Source organism: Pantherophis guttatus, chromosome 2, assembly GCF_059756535.1.
Source record: "Pantherophis guttatus breed Tessera chromosome 2, ASM5975653v1, whole genome shotgun sequence".
Taxonomy (NCBI): domain Eukaryota; kingdom Metazoa; phylum Chordata; class Lepidosauria; order Squamata; family Colubridae; genus Pantherophis; species Pantherophis guttatus.
Window position 1 is genome coordinate 126,849,116 of NC_142064.1, and position 12,219 is coordinate 126,861,334.

The 12,219-nt window shown below is 36.4% G+C and overlaps 1 protein-coding gene across 1 annotated transcript in view; it reads left to right on the top strand.

Moving 5' to 3' along the window:
- Positions 1-12,219, top strand: part of EIF4B (eukaryotic translation initiation factor 4B) — a 37,811-nt gene that overhangs the window by 4,050 nt on the left and 21,542 nt on the right. The window contains exons 2-5 of the mRNA XM_034419282.3: positions 6,680-6,829; positions 8,419-8,627; positions 10,045-10,167; positions 11,782-11,836. Of these exons, the coding sequence (XP_034275173.2) occupies positions 6,680-6,829; positions 8,419-8,627; positions 10,045-10,167; positions 11,782-11,836 (537 nt within the window). The remainder of the gene's footprint in view (positions 1-6,679; positions 6,830-8,418; positions 8,628-10,044; positions 10,168-11,781; positions 11,837-12,219) is intronic.

A 12,219-nucleotide genomic window follows, 5' to 3' on the forward strand; every position in this document is an offset into this window, starting at 1 on the left:
TCAAATCTATTTTGTTTTTCAAGATAGTGCTAACAGTAGGGTTTTTTTCCCCCCTCCAGGTGAGATCATCTGGGTTTTCTTGTCCTTGTCACCTATATTCCCACTCTACCCAGAAAAGAATCTAGACTGGAAATGATGCAGTGTGGGGAAATAAACTGAACATGTCATCCACTTTTATACACATTAATTCACAGACATTATTGTCCCAAACTGTATATACTATAAAGTAAAAAAAGAAAAGAGAACAGGCAATTCTAGGTGCTCCTTTGGGGAAAGAAGATTTTCCCCTCATTTTCCAGTATTGCTTTGGGGTACATTTTTGCTTTTTCAGACAGATGAAAATTAATAATAACATAATGTAAATTATGTTAATGTAAATTTATATTAATAATATAAATCTAAATTTGATCTGGTAACAAACTGATGATCTGAATATGTGTGACAAAGTTAGGTTTGGTTTATATCGGGATGCGTCTTGGCAATTTACTCAACTTAAAATATTTGGAATTTTGTTCTTGATTCTGTTTTTGTTAAAGATTACTTATGTAGCCAAAGAATTACTAAGCAAAGATAAATCTATGCAATTAATAGCAATGTTTTTGACATGTGCTGTTTGTTAGCAGTTGCACCACACTTTTCTTTCTGAAAAGCAGCAAGAGGATTTTGAAACAATTTGCTGAAATTTTCTCATTTCATTGGCATTTTCTTATTTCATTGGCTCTCTGGAACATCTTCACTGCTGAGAGAGCTTGGGGGATTGATTGCCTGAGGTGAGATAGGTTTTGTTATTTTATAATTTTCATTTGATCTTTTCCAGGGCAGCCTAGAGAATATATTTGTAGGAAGATGTACAAAAATATGTAATCTTTAGATATAGGGAGGGACATTATATATCTGAAATATTCATATTTCAAACAAAATGTGAAAGATTCCCAAGCAAAGAGACAGTCTTTGTGGCATGACTTTTTCTCGTTGTGCTAGAACCATAAGAGTTCATTCCCTTCTTAGCATGTCCCCAACATTTCAGTTAACAAAATATGGTTCTATTTTATTCCATTACTGAAACTTTTCTGCCCAAATGCTGCTTTGCCAGGGAAAATGAAATGGCACTCTGTTATTTTTCCAAATTTTGCTGATATACCAAACAAGATCTGAAGGGTTTGACAGACATAGTTTTTAAAATACATCTGCTATGAGTATAAGAAAAAAGATTGGATAAAGGTTAGATTTATCCAAGGTCTTTAGGGTTTCTTTTTCTTTGTTTTCAAGGTTTTAAAACACTGGTTTGCACAACAGTGAATCTCTTCTTTATGGTGCAAAAACAGTGGGGCCCCTCTACCTTTGTTGAAAGGAAGGAGGAAAACAGCTTAAAAGTTGCACATGTGTGTATATTGTTGTAAAATCAGGCTATATCACATAAAATATATATTTCAATCTAATGATTTCAGCAAGCATTTTATTTGCATTTTAAAATGGAAAAAGGCCTTTTTGCTCCTTTCCAAGATTTGATGCACTTTTTTTAATATTGCACAAAGGTCTCTGAGTAACTACATTATAACTGTAGATTTGTCTCAGCCAAAGTTACTAATCAAGAAATTGTTCTAAGCATTCTGATGAGTTTTATAGCTCTTTAGAACCTGGATTTTTATGATAAATTGTTTTTTTCTGACTGAAATTATGGTTTGGATCCAAAAATAAGCATGTATTTTTGGCTTCAGGTAATAGTTGCACAGAGCTGTTCCTTTATAAAAACAAGTGTGTGATATTTCAGTGGCAGTTATATGTGTTGAAATAACTAACTTACAGTAAGTTGCAAATATATCGTGATGTCACTGAAGCTTTTAGGATTAGTTTTTAAGAATAGGAAAAGTGAGGGAAAAATTAGGATGAGGGTAATTTGTAAAAGGTTAATTTGTAATGGGATGGGAGAAAATTATGTTTTCTATGTTCAGGTTTAAGCACTTCTGTTGATTATGGACTAAAATCAGCTTATGGCAAATACTTCATATTGTTTATGTAGAAAACTTGAAATGGAGTAGAAGCTTTTCAAGAACATGGATTTTGAGCATTGTGGGATATAAAAGTGAAAGTCAAGAAAAAAATTGACAAGTGTACTATGATGTTAAAAAGGCATAGCAACCTTTTCCTACCTAGCAACCTTCCTAGTCTGAAGTATCAGTTAAAGGAAATGGTATGGAGAAGACTTAGTACACTTAGACATGAATTATTACAGAATTTTATCTTACGTTTAAGTTGCTGTATTCACACCAGGGAGTGCTTATAGGGATTTGAGAATAGTTTAGATTGCAAAACAAAATGTATGGCTGAAATTAACTCATGGTTTTGAAAGAATGGAGATTTGTGCAATTAGGTATATCATGTTGACATGGTAAGTGGCAATTACCTTTATATCCTTGTTTTGGCTTCTATTTTTAAAAGCATTGAAAGCAAACTGCTGAATGCACACAATCCAAGGATAGTGTGATTATAGAATTAAACCTTGTTTTTATATTTTTATCCCAAGAGCGATATGAAATGAACAACAGTGGAATTTTAGAACTGTGTTTTCATTTGATACTATGAACATACATTTTGACCATGCGTTCGTGATGGTTATATATAACTGTAGCTAAGATGGGCCTGTAAAACAGGGCCAGATTTTTTTCAATGGAGTAATTCAGGGTCAAACTATAGTGTCAAGCCTTCTCCTACCAGAGTAATGCAGAATAAAGGCAGCCTGCTTTCCAATAGCTTGAAAATGATTTTCACAATAATGTTTTACCTCTGTGCTTCCTGCAGCTCACTATAGTTCCCAAACTTGCCAAAGCAGATTTTGAAGTTATGTGAGAGGCTGAAAATGGGAGATACAATTGGCTTACCTTCCAGTTCCATTAGCAGAAGAATTTGATAATTCTATTTAATGAGGTTGAAAGAATATATTGAGATAAAAAAAAAATAACTGACATAGTATTAAACTATTGTTTCTTTAAAGAAGACATTTTTAGTTTGGCTCATGTAACATTCTAAGCCCAAACCAAACAAACCTTATTGTTTAGTAACAAGGGTAAATCAGCCTTTCATATATTTTATTAAAGCTAAAATCCTGGTTTATAAATTACGGTGTTCATAGATACACTAGGGTGAAATGAAAAAAAAATCCAATACTATTCAGTGTTATTCAAGAAATTGTTTTGATCTCAGAAACACATCTATATGAAAATTTTACATTTTTAATTGGAATCTGAAAGAGTGTGTATTTACTATGACTTGTTTTGGTATTTCCAGAGTCTTAGCTATATCTTCCCTAATCTGGTTGTTGATGCCAGATGTTAAATCTGGAGCCTTGCATTTACAGCATGTATTATGTACCAGTGTCTCTCTCTCCTCTAGGATAGTAAAATCTTTAAGACAATCTTTGTTTATCATGACTTCATAGATACAGCCATGTAATTTTCCTAGTAACATTATGGAAGCAGTTTATCATTGCTTTCTTCTCAGAAATGGTTTATCGTTGAGTCTAGCCTGTAGTTCTGTGATTCTGTTCATTTTATTCTATAAAATATAGAATCTAATTGTCCTCAAGGATTCCAGCCTCCTCTGGATATGCAGTGCTTGTTTGTGGAGCTTCTTATATCTAGAAAGTATAGATAATGATACAAATAAGGCAACTTTTCATGTGCTTAAAGGCACATCTTTTGCCAGTCTTGCCATGAAGTCATAATGTGATGACGTAATTGAAATTATCACAATGTGGAGGCATGATGGAGGCAAATAAAAATGTTTCTGTAAGTTGTCTGTAGGGTTTACACTCTTAATAAGAGAGGGAAGGGAGCAAATAGTTTAAAACCATGCCGTTTATCTTTGGTCAGGGACTGACCAATTACTATGCAGGTTGCAGAAGAAAGTAAGTAATGTGAACCAAGAGCAGCAGCTGAATCATTAAATATTGTAAAGCATTGCCAATCCATTTTATATATTGGCTTAATGCCTGACCCTTCATGCAGAAATTTTTAGGGTGCAACTGTTGTAGAGAAGATAAAACCCTAGCAGAATCTGCAGGCATCCTGAAATATTAGTAAAGGTGTTGTATAATGAACTCTTATTAGCATTGGATTGTTATTCTTTTAATATTGCTTCCTTATTAGTTTTTCTTGGCAATTGCAGAGACAATATCTGCATTGTATATCTGCAACAGCAGTAGCCTGTGTATTCACAATGCCCTTTAAGAATAATGCAAATATAAAGGAAATCTTAGCACACTGTAGAATGTCTTTGTGATATGAGCTTTTGGAGAAGGGCATTCATCCATGTCTTGAGCTCATATTATTTGTTTGCTCCAGAACAAGTTTGAAGCAACAACAAGTTAACACCTAGGAATTGAAAAGCAAGAGTGCTTTTATAATATAGATTTATTTAGCATGTATTGAAGTGGGAATAGACATTTCCCCCCATTCCTTTATACCAGGGATGTCAAACCCGATCCATTGCGGTCGGGTTTTTGCCCTTGCAGAGCTGGGGTGGGCGTGGCCTGCACGGGCTGTATCCGGACTGTGGGCCGCATGTTTAACACCCCTGCATTATACCACACTCTTTTTATATTTGCTTTTCTCATCATTAATTTTTCTCAATGTATATATCTCTTTTCATTAGGAAATTTATTTTTTAGGCCACCCTGATCTGTATAACTTTTTACTGTTTTTAATTTTCTTTTCATTTATGCTATTATAATCACTGCTTCAGGATTTTTAAATAAGCAGCATATACATGTTTTTAATGAATTAAATATTTTGGAGTATGATTAGTTGCCTTTTGAACAAATAGTGACATTTTAACCTTTATATTAAATTAGTTCTTAAATTAAGAGGACTTTATGGTTGACAGCTAAATTCTATTAGTCAACCTGCAGACAGTTATTTTAGACCCAGATCCTTCCCTTATCTGAATTTTGAGGCCTCTGTCATGTTTTTAAAAGTACACTGCTCAAAAAAATAAAGGGAACACAAGCAGAAGACATCCGAGATCTGAATGAATGAAATAGCCTTATTAAATACTTTGTATTGGATACTTTGTATCTGGATCCTTATTCCATTTATAACTTTCTTAGATCAAAATCTTAGTTTTTTGTTGTTTATTTCAAATTCTTTGAAGTTTTTAAATTTGTTTTTTTTAAACTTCGGCGTTAAGCTCTGTACTTTTAAAGCTTGTTCTCCTGTTTTCCGCTCTGCCTGCGCTTGTAATCAGTCAAACTCACTTTTGAAAGCAGGATCGGATCGCGGCTTCTCGCTCTGCTTTCGCAGAGTTGTCCTGGCTCCGGAGCTTCTTGGCGGGCTGGCTGGGGAGCTCTCACCCTCCAAGCTTCTGGAAATGTTCCAGAGGGCTTTCGGGGAGCTCTACTCTCGCCCACCGGCTCTCTCCTTCTTTTCCCGAAGGAGAGTTTTTCAGCCGCCAGACAGCCGGTTTGCGCTGTCAAAGCGGCTTTTACGGAGGCGCAGGGCTGGCGGTCATAAAAGACCATCCACGGAGCCTGCGGTGCCGACCGGAAGTCACACAATGAGTTTTGAAGTCTCTAATAACTTCAGGAAGGTTAATAAGCAATTTCTGAAAGTGATTAGAGGTGAACAGTTTTTGAACTTAAATGTCGTTTAAAAAGCTCCCCGTGGTTGCAAGCAAGATGGCTGATTCTGTTATCTTCCAGCATTCAAACATGGGCAAAACCTCTGCCCTGAAGTCTCCTTGCAAGGAGCAGCTGTCCTGAGCACATGTGGGTGATCTCTCACCCTCTCCTTTTCTGGAGATATTCCAAGGAACTGCTCCAGTTCCTTGGTCTTTTGCCATAATTGTTGACTCTGCATCTTCATTTCACCATATCTCCCCTGGAAGTGGACAATTTTTTTTAATTTGCCAAAAAGAAAAAAAAACCCTTTCATTGTTGGGCAAATAACATAACTTTGGACAGGCTCCTCACAGCTACCACTTACATAGAGTTGAAAAGGCAGATAAGGGAAATGGAAAGTCTGTTCCTTTTAGTTGTGCTTGAAGGCTGATATTCTAGGCAAAGCTTATTGGAAGCATAGATAAAGCATAGTAGCTATAAACTATTCAAAACTTTTTTTTAATCCAATTTCCAAAACTGCATTTAGGATTTATTTTTGTTGTTTCTTTACCTAACTCTATAGTATAGGGATGTCAAACTCAAAGGCCTGGATCTGGCCCGCGGGGTACTTGGATCTGGCCCATGGTGCCGCCCCGGAAACAGCAAAGGACCAGCCCACAATCCTCCTTTCTTTCTGCCAGAGAAAACGGAGCTCGGGAGCCTGTTTTCGCTGGCAGAGTGCTCGGGCTGCCACAGGCACCCCTGACAAGAGTGACCTTGATCTGACCATGCCCACTGCAGTCATGCCCACCCCAGCCCCCTGAGGTCAAACACAACCCTGATGCGGCCCTTAATGAAATCGAGTTTGACACCCTTGCTATACTGATATATTACCTACCCTTTTACTTCAGTTTCAAAACAGCATCTTAAAATACTTAACTGAATATTTTTTATTGTGATAGAAGTGATCAGCTTTGGGGGTATCCTCCTCAATACGTCTTACGGAAAAGCAATTCAGTTTCGGGCCTTTTGAGGAAAGCATATTTAGACTCTGAACTTGCCTCTGTTTTTTTTTTTTTTTAACAGCTAAGAAGAAGAACAAGAAGGGGAAGACCCTGTCTCTGACGAACTTTCTGGCAGAAGATGGTGGTAGTGGTGGTGGTGGTGGTGGTGCTCCCACCTATATTCCAAAACCAGTCAGCTGGGCAGATGAAACAGATGACCTGGAAGGAGATGGTAAGGAGGAAATTAACTTTCTCAACCTCGTATAGTAATGTTTTAGGCAAGGTTCACTAAGAAATATCCAGTTAATATTTTTGGCAAGGTGGTTGGTTTATTCCTCTTAACTTTCTTGCGGGATTTTTATTAGCTGTGTGAATAAGCAGCTATTAATGGAATGGAAAAGATTTCAAATTGGGGGGGGGAATTGTGTTGAGTTCAAAACAGCTGTTTCAAATTGTTTTGACTCTTCCGGTAGTATTTTGAGCTTGAAATACTCGACACATTTTGTTTTCGACTCAAAATAGCATGTTTCAAAGTGAAACAACTGCTTTGAACTTGAAATTTGGAGTTTCAGATTGGAAACGACTTGTACCCCTCTAGTAACTAAATAAAGTGGAATAGATACCAGGAGTTTCTACATTTGCAGAAATTGTTAATCTTAGTAGCCCAAACCTATATTCAAGAACAGCTGTCAGATACTACAGTAGGCTGAACTTTAAAGGTGGCTGGAACATTTCTGAAGCCAGCACTACTGTGGAGGCAAGTTTGAACCTTCCTAATATTTCTAGCCTGATAAAATTGGCATTCTTCTGTACCCTTTTTGCTAGCTTTGATTTACTATGTAAACATATATGAAATAGGAACATTTTCTGAGAAGTAGGATTCTCCCTGAGAAATAACTCACAAACTGTAATTTGTTGAGTAGAAAGAAAAGGGATTTTCCTGCGTGTAGGGGCATTTTAATACATTTTTGCTGGCTAGTAAAAATGGATGTTTTAAAAAAATTAACCATATATTTAAATTTCAAAAATAGTGGAGTTCTTGGTGCTTTCTGAGCTTGGTTGTTTGCTTGCAGACCCAACTAAGTAATATCTTTAGTACTAGTAACGGGGGGGGGGGGGGGGGTGGTTGGGGTTGGGGTTGGGGTTGGGGTTTATTCCCTGTTTATAAGGAATAGTAGCTTGCCCTGCCATTCTCTGTAAGGATGTGGCTTCCCCCCTTGATAGCTCCTTGATTAGGGTATTAATTTCTTCTTCTCTGTTATTAACCCCTTCTTATCTGGGTGTTGGTTGCTAGAGTGGGTGTATTTCGGCCTGTTTGTTGCCTTGTTAGTTTTTCATTGTCTCTTGAATGGTATGTAAACATGGTTTATCTCTATAGACACATAGAAAACCAGGAAGAAAACCACACCCTCACTAAACCTGGCAGGTCAAGTTACTGTATCTGCAAGGAAACAGACAAGTTCAGAGAGCACCAAGGACTCCAAAGTTCAACCCTGAGCGACATATGTTCTCTTCTCTTGGTTTCAAGAATAGTTTTTTTCCTACTTTTATACTCATTATCCCTGTAATAGCAATTCTTAGATTTCTGCTGGTTTCATATATTGTTTTATAGTGTTTTTGATAAGAGAAATTTGGAGGAAATGTATTTGTAATGTGGTGTGTTTTGCACAGCGTTAAACAACTGTTGAAAGTAAACAGAAATAATTGCTCTTTACCAGGTATTCTCTCCATCCCTAGAAACATAATGGCTGTGCTACTGCAAACTACTGTATTTACTTGTGAAATCATTGGGTTTGTTAATGTGCAAAAATGTTCTTCTAGTTTCCACCACCTGGCATAGCAATGATGATGATGTGTACCGAGCCCCTCCGATTGACCGTTCCATCCTGCCTACTGCACCTCGGGCAGCTCGGGAGCCCAATATTGACAGAAGCCGTCTCCCAAAATCACCCCCCTACACTGCCTTTCTGGGAAATTTGCCCTATGATGTAACAGAAGAATCTATTAAGGATTTCTTCAGAGGACTGAATGTAAGTATATGAGGTAACTTGAGTTTCCCTGCAGGCAACATGTTTATTTATTCTTAGTGCGATGTGGAATAAGGTGGAAAAATGTTCAATGAAATTGAGATACTAAACAATCTTTGAATGGAGATTACACCTTGCATAACAGCCTTGTGTACTCAAGCGTTGTCTAAGTATCTCTACTCTGGGGAGTTTGCTTTTAGTAGAAACACTAAAAAGCCTACCATGATTATTTGTGCTATCACAAAACTAGTGAACCTCTTCAATTTTTCGCAATCATGTCTCAGTGTATGGTGAAACTTCCAAGAACCTGGGGGGAAAAAAAAGACCTGAACTTTTTTTTAATGGGTTTGTTCTTTTTAAGACTAAAACTTAGAAGTCCTAAATAATCTCAGCTGTTTTGAGATTGTACTCACGTCGCTATTCTGACTGTGCTGGAGTCTGAGATTAGGAAATTTATTGAAGTTTATTAAGAATGAGATGAGTGATCTAATCAAACTTTGAGTAGCATTATCCACCCATCTAAATTTGGTTTGAAGAGCATTGAGCTGAAAAGAGGCATCCGACAGCTTTTTCTGTGAGCAGCTGCACTGGGCTTACAGTAGCGGTTATTTTCATAGAACTGGCAGTTCTCTTGTGGCATATCATTTGGGAATTGCTGCTCTAATCACTCTGTGATCACAGATCACAACAGTAATACCTCTTGTTTGGAAATGCTGGCCATGATAAGCTGATGAAGCTGCTTTTAAAGTGTTACATTTTTTTTCAATACTCAAGGATCTTCTGTAACTGACTTAAAGTAATTTTATAGGAAGAATTGTGCGATTCAAAAAGTTGATGAAATCTCTTCCTTGCTGTAACATTGCAAATACTAGGCAATCTTCCAAATTACTTTAAACTTAAATATTTGTCTTGTCCAGAATTTGTCCAAATTCTGATAATTGCAAAAAGAGGGGCAATATATTGATTCTGGGATAATATTCAGTTCTGTCTTAATAAGTGACTTGATTTAAAGAACGAAGTCTAGCATTTGCATCCATTACTGTCTTTCAAGTGATTCCCTCTGCCTGTTACTAATAATGATTTTTATTTTTTAATCAGTTGCAATTTTGTAATATTAGTTTATCAAACTTGCAAACTTGTATGCCGCTCACTGTCAACAACTATAGGAAGCTCACAACAATCAAAGAAATTACAGTAAAATCCATAAAAAGTAAAGATAAAAGATGGCAAGCGCATTGAAGTGAGGAGGTCCCATTCTCCCTCATCCTCATTCTGATTCTTAATGGCTCTTCTAAACAACAAACAAATTATTTTTAACTGCATTTTTTTTTAATTGTGACTTGAACTGTAATTCTATTATTACGTTAGTTTTATACAAAGTGACTACTGAAAATCTTTTCCTTTCACATTTTACATTTAGCTGCAGATAAGTGCTGTTCGTTTGCCCCGAGAGCCTAGTAACCCAGAGAGGTTGAAAGGATTTGGATATGCTGAGTTTGAAGACATAGACTCCTTGCTCCGTGCCTTGAGCTTCAATGAAGAGGTGAGTTGAAACTTGTCAAATGCAAGCAAAGTCCATTACTGCTAAGAACAGTCAAGAATTTAAACGGCTTCATTTAAGAAGTGAGTAGAGTTTTAAAGAAAATAATTCATTTTGAAGACATAACTCAGTCTAGATCACAGGAGAAGAACTCAATCAAAAAGATACCCAATAATACAAGATCTTAGGTGTCCCCCTCAAGTATTTGAAACTAAATGGAATATATGAAGACATCTGTTTGTCTGTTGACTAGGAATTGAAAATATTTTGATGGTCCCAAATCAATTAATCATAAGAAGGCACTTAAATCCCCTTTGTGCTCTTCATTTCTAGGCTCCATGTATAATAGTATAATTAGGCATGCGTGATATGCTTACATGTTTATTTTTATTCTGGGCTGGTTATAACTAACGTTATACGGTCTCATCTAATGAGTTTATATTAGTGCTTTATAGTTTGGGGTTGCTCTTTATTTTTTAGTTGTTTGAGGCGGGATATATATCTGCTTATATCATTTAGTAGTACAAAGCATCTTTTACTGAAGCCAAGAATAGTCAGCTATCTCAATATTCTGTCTAGTCTGTTATATGCAGTTTCTGCCATTGTCCTTCTCTTTTTCCAGCAACATGCAGGATACTACTAGTCAGTGAGTGGGGTGCGGTATAATGAAACGGTGATGGCAAATATTCTTACTCAGCAAACAATTCCTTAGACACAATACTTGTAAACCTTGTTGTTTGATAGTGAGCTGTTTTGACTCCAAATACATATAAGTTGTGTTTGTATAGAACAGAAGAAAGAATCAATAAAGTTAGATACACTTTATGGGAATATTTCAAGGCCATAAGATTACTAGGTTTCCTCTGTCCAGGATATCACAAAGAGCTTTGACATAACATGTCCTTTCTATCTGACCATTTACATTTTATATAATCTAATCTACCTTTTTCAAAAGGAGACCATCAAATCCACTTTTAGTTTAAAGTAACTTGATAATTTAATATTTTGGGAACCCTAGATTCCAAGAGAGAACGTGTGCTAGTTTTAATTTGATGTACTGTATTTCCTATTCCTGCGGTGATTCTGAATATAGCTACATCAGTGAAAGTTTATAATTATAGTAGAGAACATGGGACAAATTTCAGTATTCAGAAGGATAGGTGTGCTATTTACTGCAGAAAAATAATGAAATGTCATGGGACACCTTGAATATTGTGGATTAAAAATAATAAAATAAATGTATTTGCTCTTAAGGCGCTACATAATTGTGCTTCTTGTAATCAAATGAGCATTTGATTTGAATCAAGTGAGCATTAACATGGTAATGGTATTTACAGGGGTCTCTGCTAGCATAATTTCATCAGCATTTAGAGCTATTGGTACTCGCGATGCATACAATTACAACATAGCATGATATGTGATCCAAGGCATTATAGTTTGCAATCCATGTCATATAAGTTAGCATGATGTATGGACCAAGTGGTTGACTAAATCATAGCTAAAACCAAGCGTGGCTTAGCGTAACTTATCAGCCCAGCCACTAAGTAATTCCATCTGTGCAAGCTAAATCAGATTTCATTTTTGAATGTAACAATTACTATTTTGTTGCATGTCTAGTGTCTAGGGAACAGGAGAATACGAGTGGATGTTGCTGATCAAGCTCAGGATAAAGGTAAGCATTGGTAGTCAGTAATTTGAGGCATTCTTATACTACACGAAAGACTTACATACATTCAGATATATTCAGCTGGTATGGAAATATATTATAGAAATTGGACAGATTTTGCTTATCTCTTCTTACAGTAAGCCAGTTTTTCTGTTCACCTCCTTGATTTCAAAGCTCAGCCCCTCCTTTGTCTCTGTCTGTCCTGCCATCCGTCTAATTTATATGGCTTCCCATCTCACACAAACTGACTCTGGACACTGTAGAATAAAACCTACAAGTTACAGGTTTTGCTTGGAAATACCCATGTCCAAGAATCCAGTGAATATCTATTAGAAATGCCGGTCAAATCCTGTGTCAGGGATGAAAGAAGTCCTGGTTTTTAGAGCTAC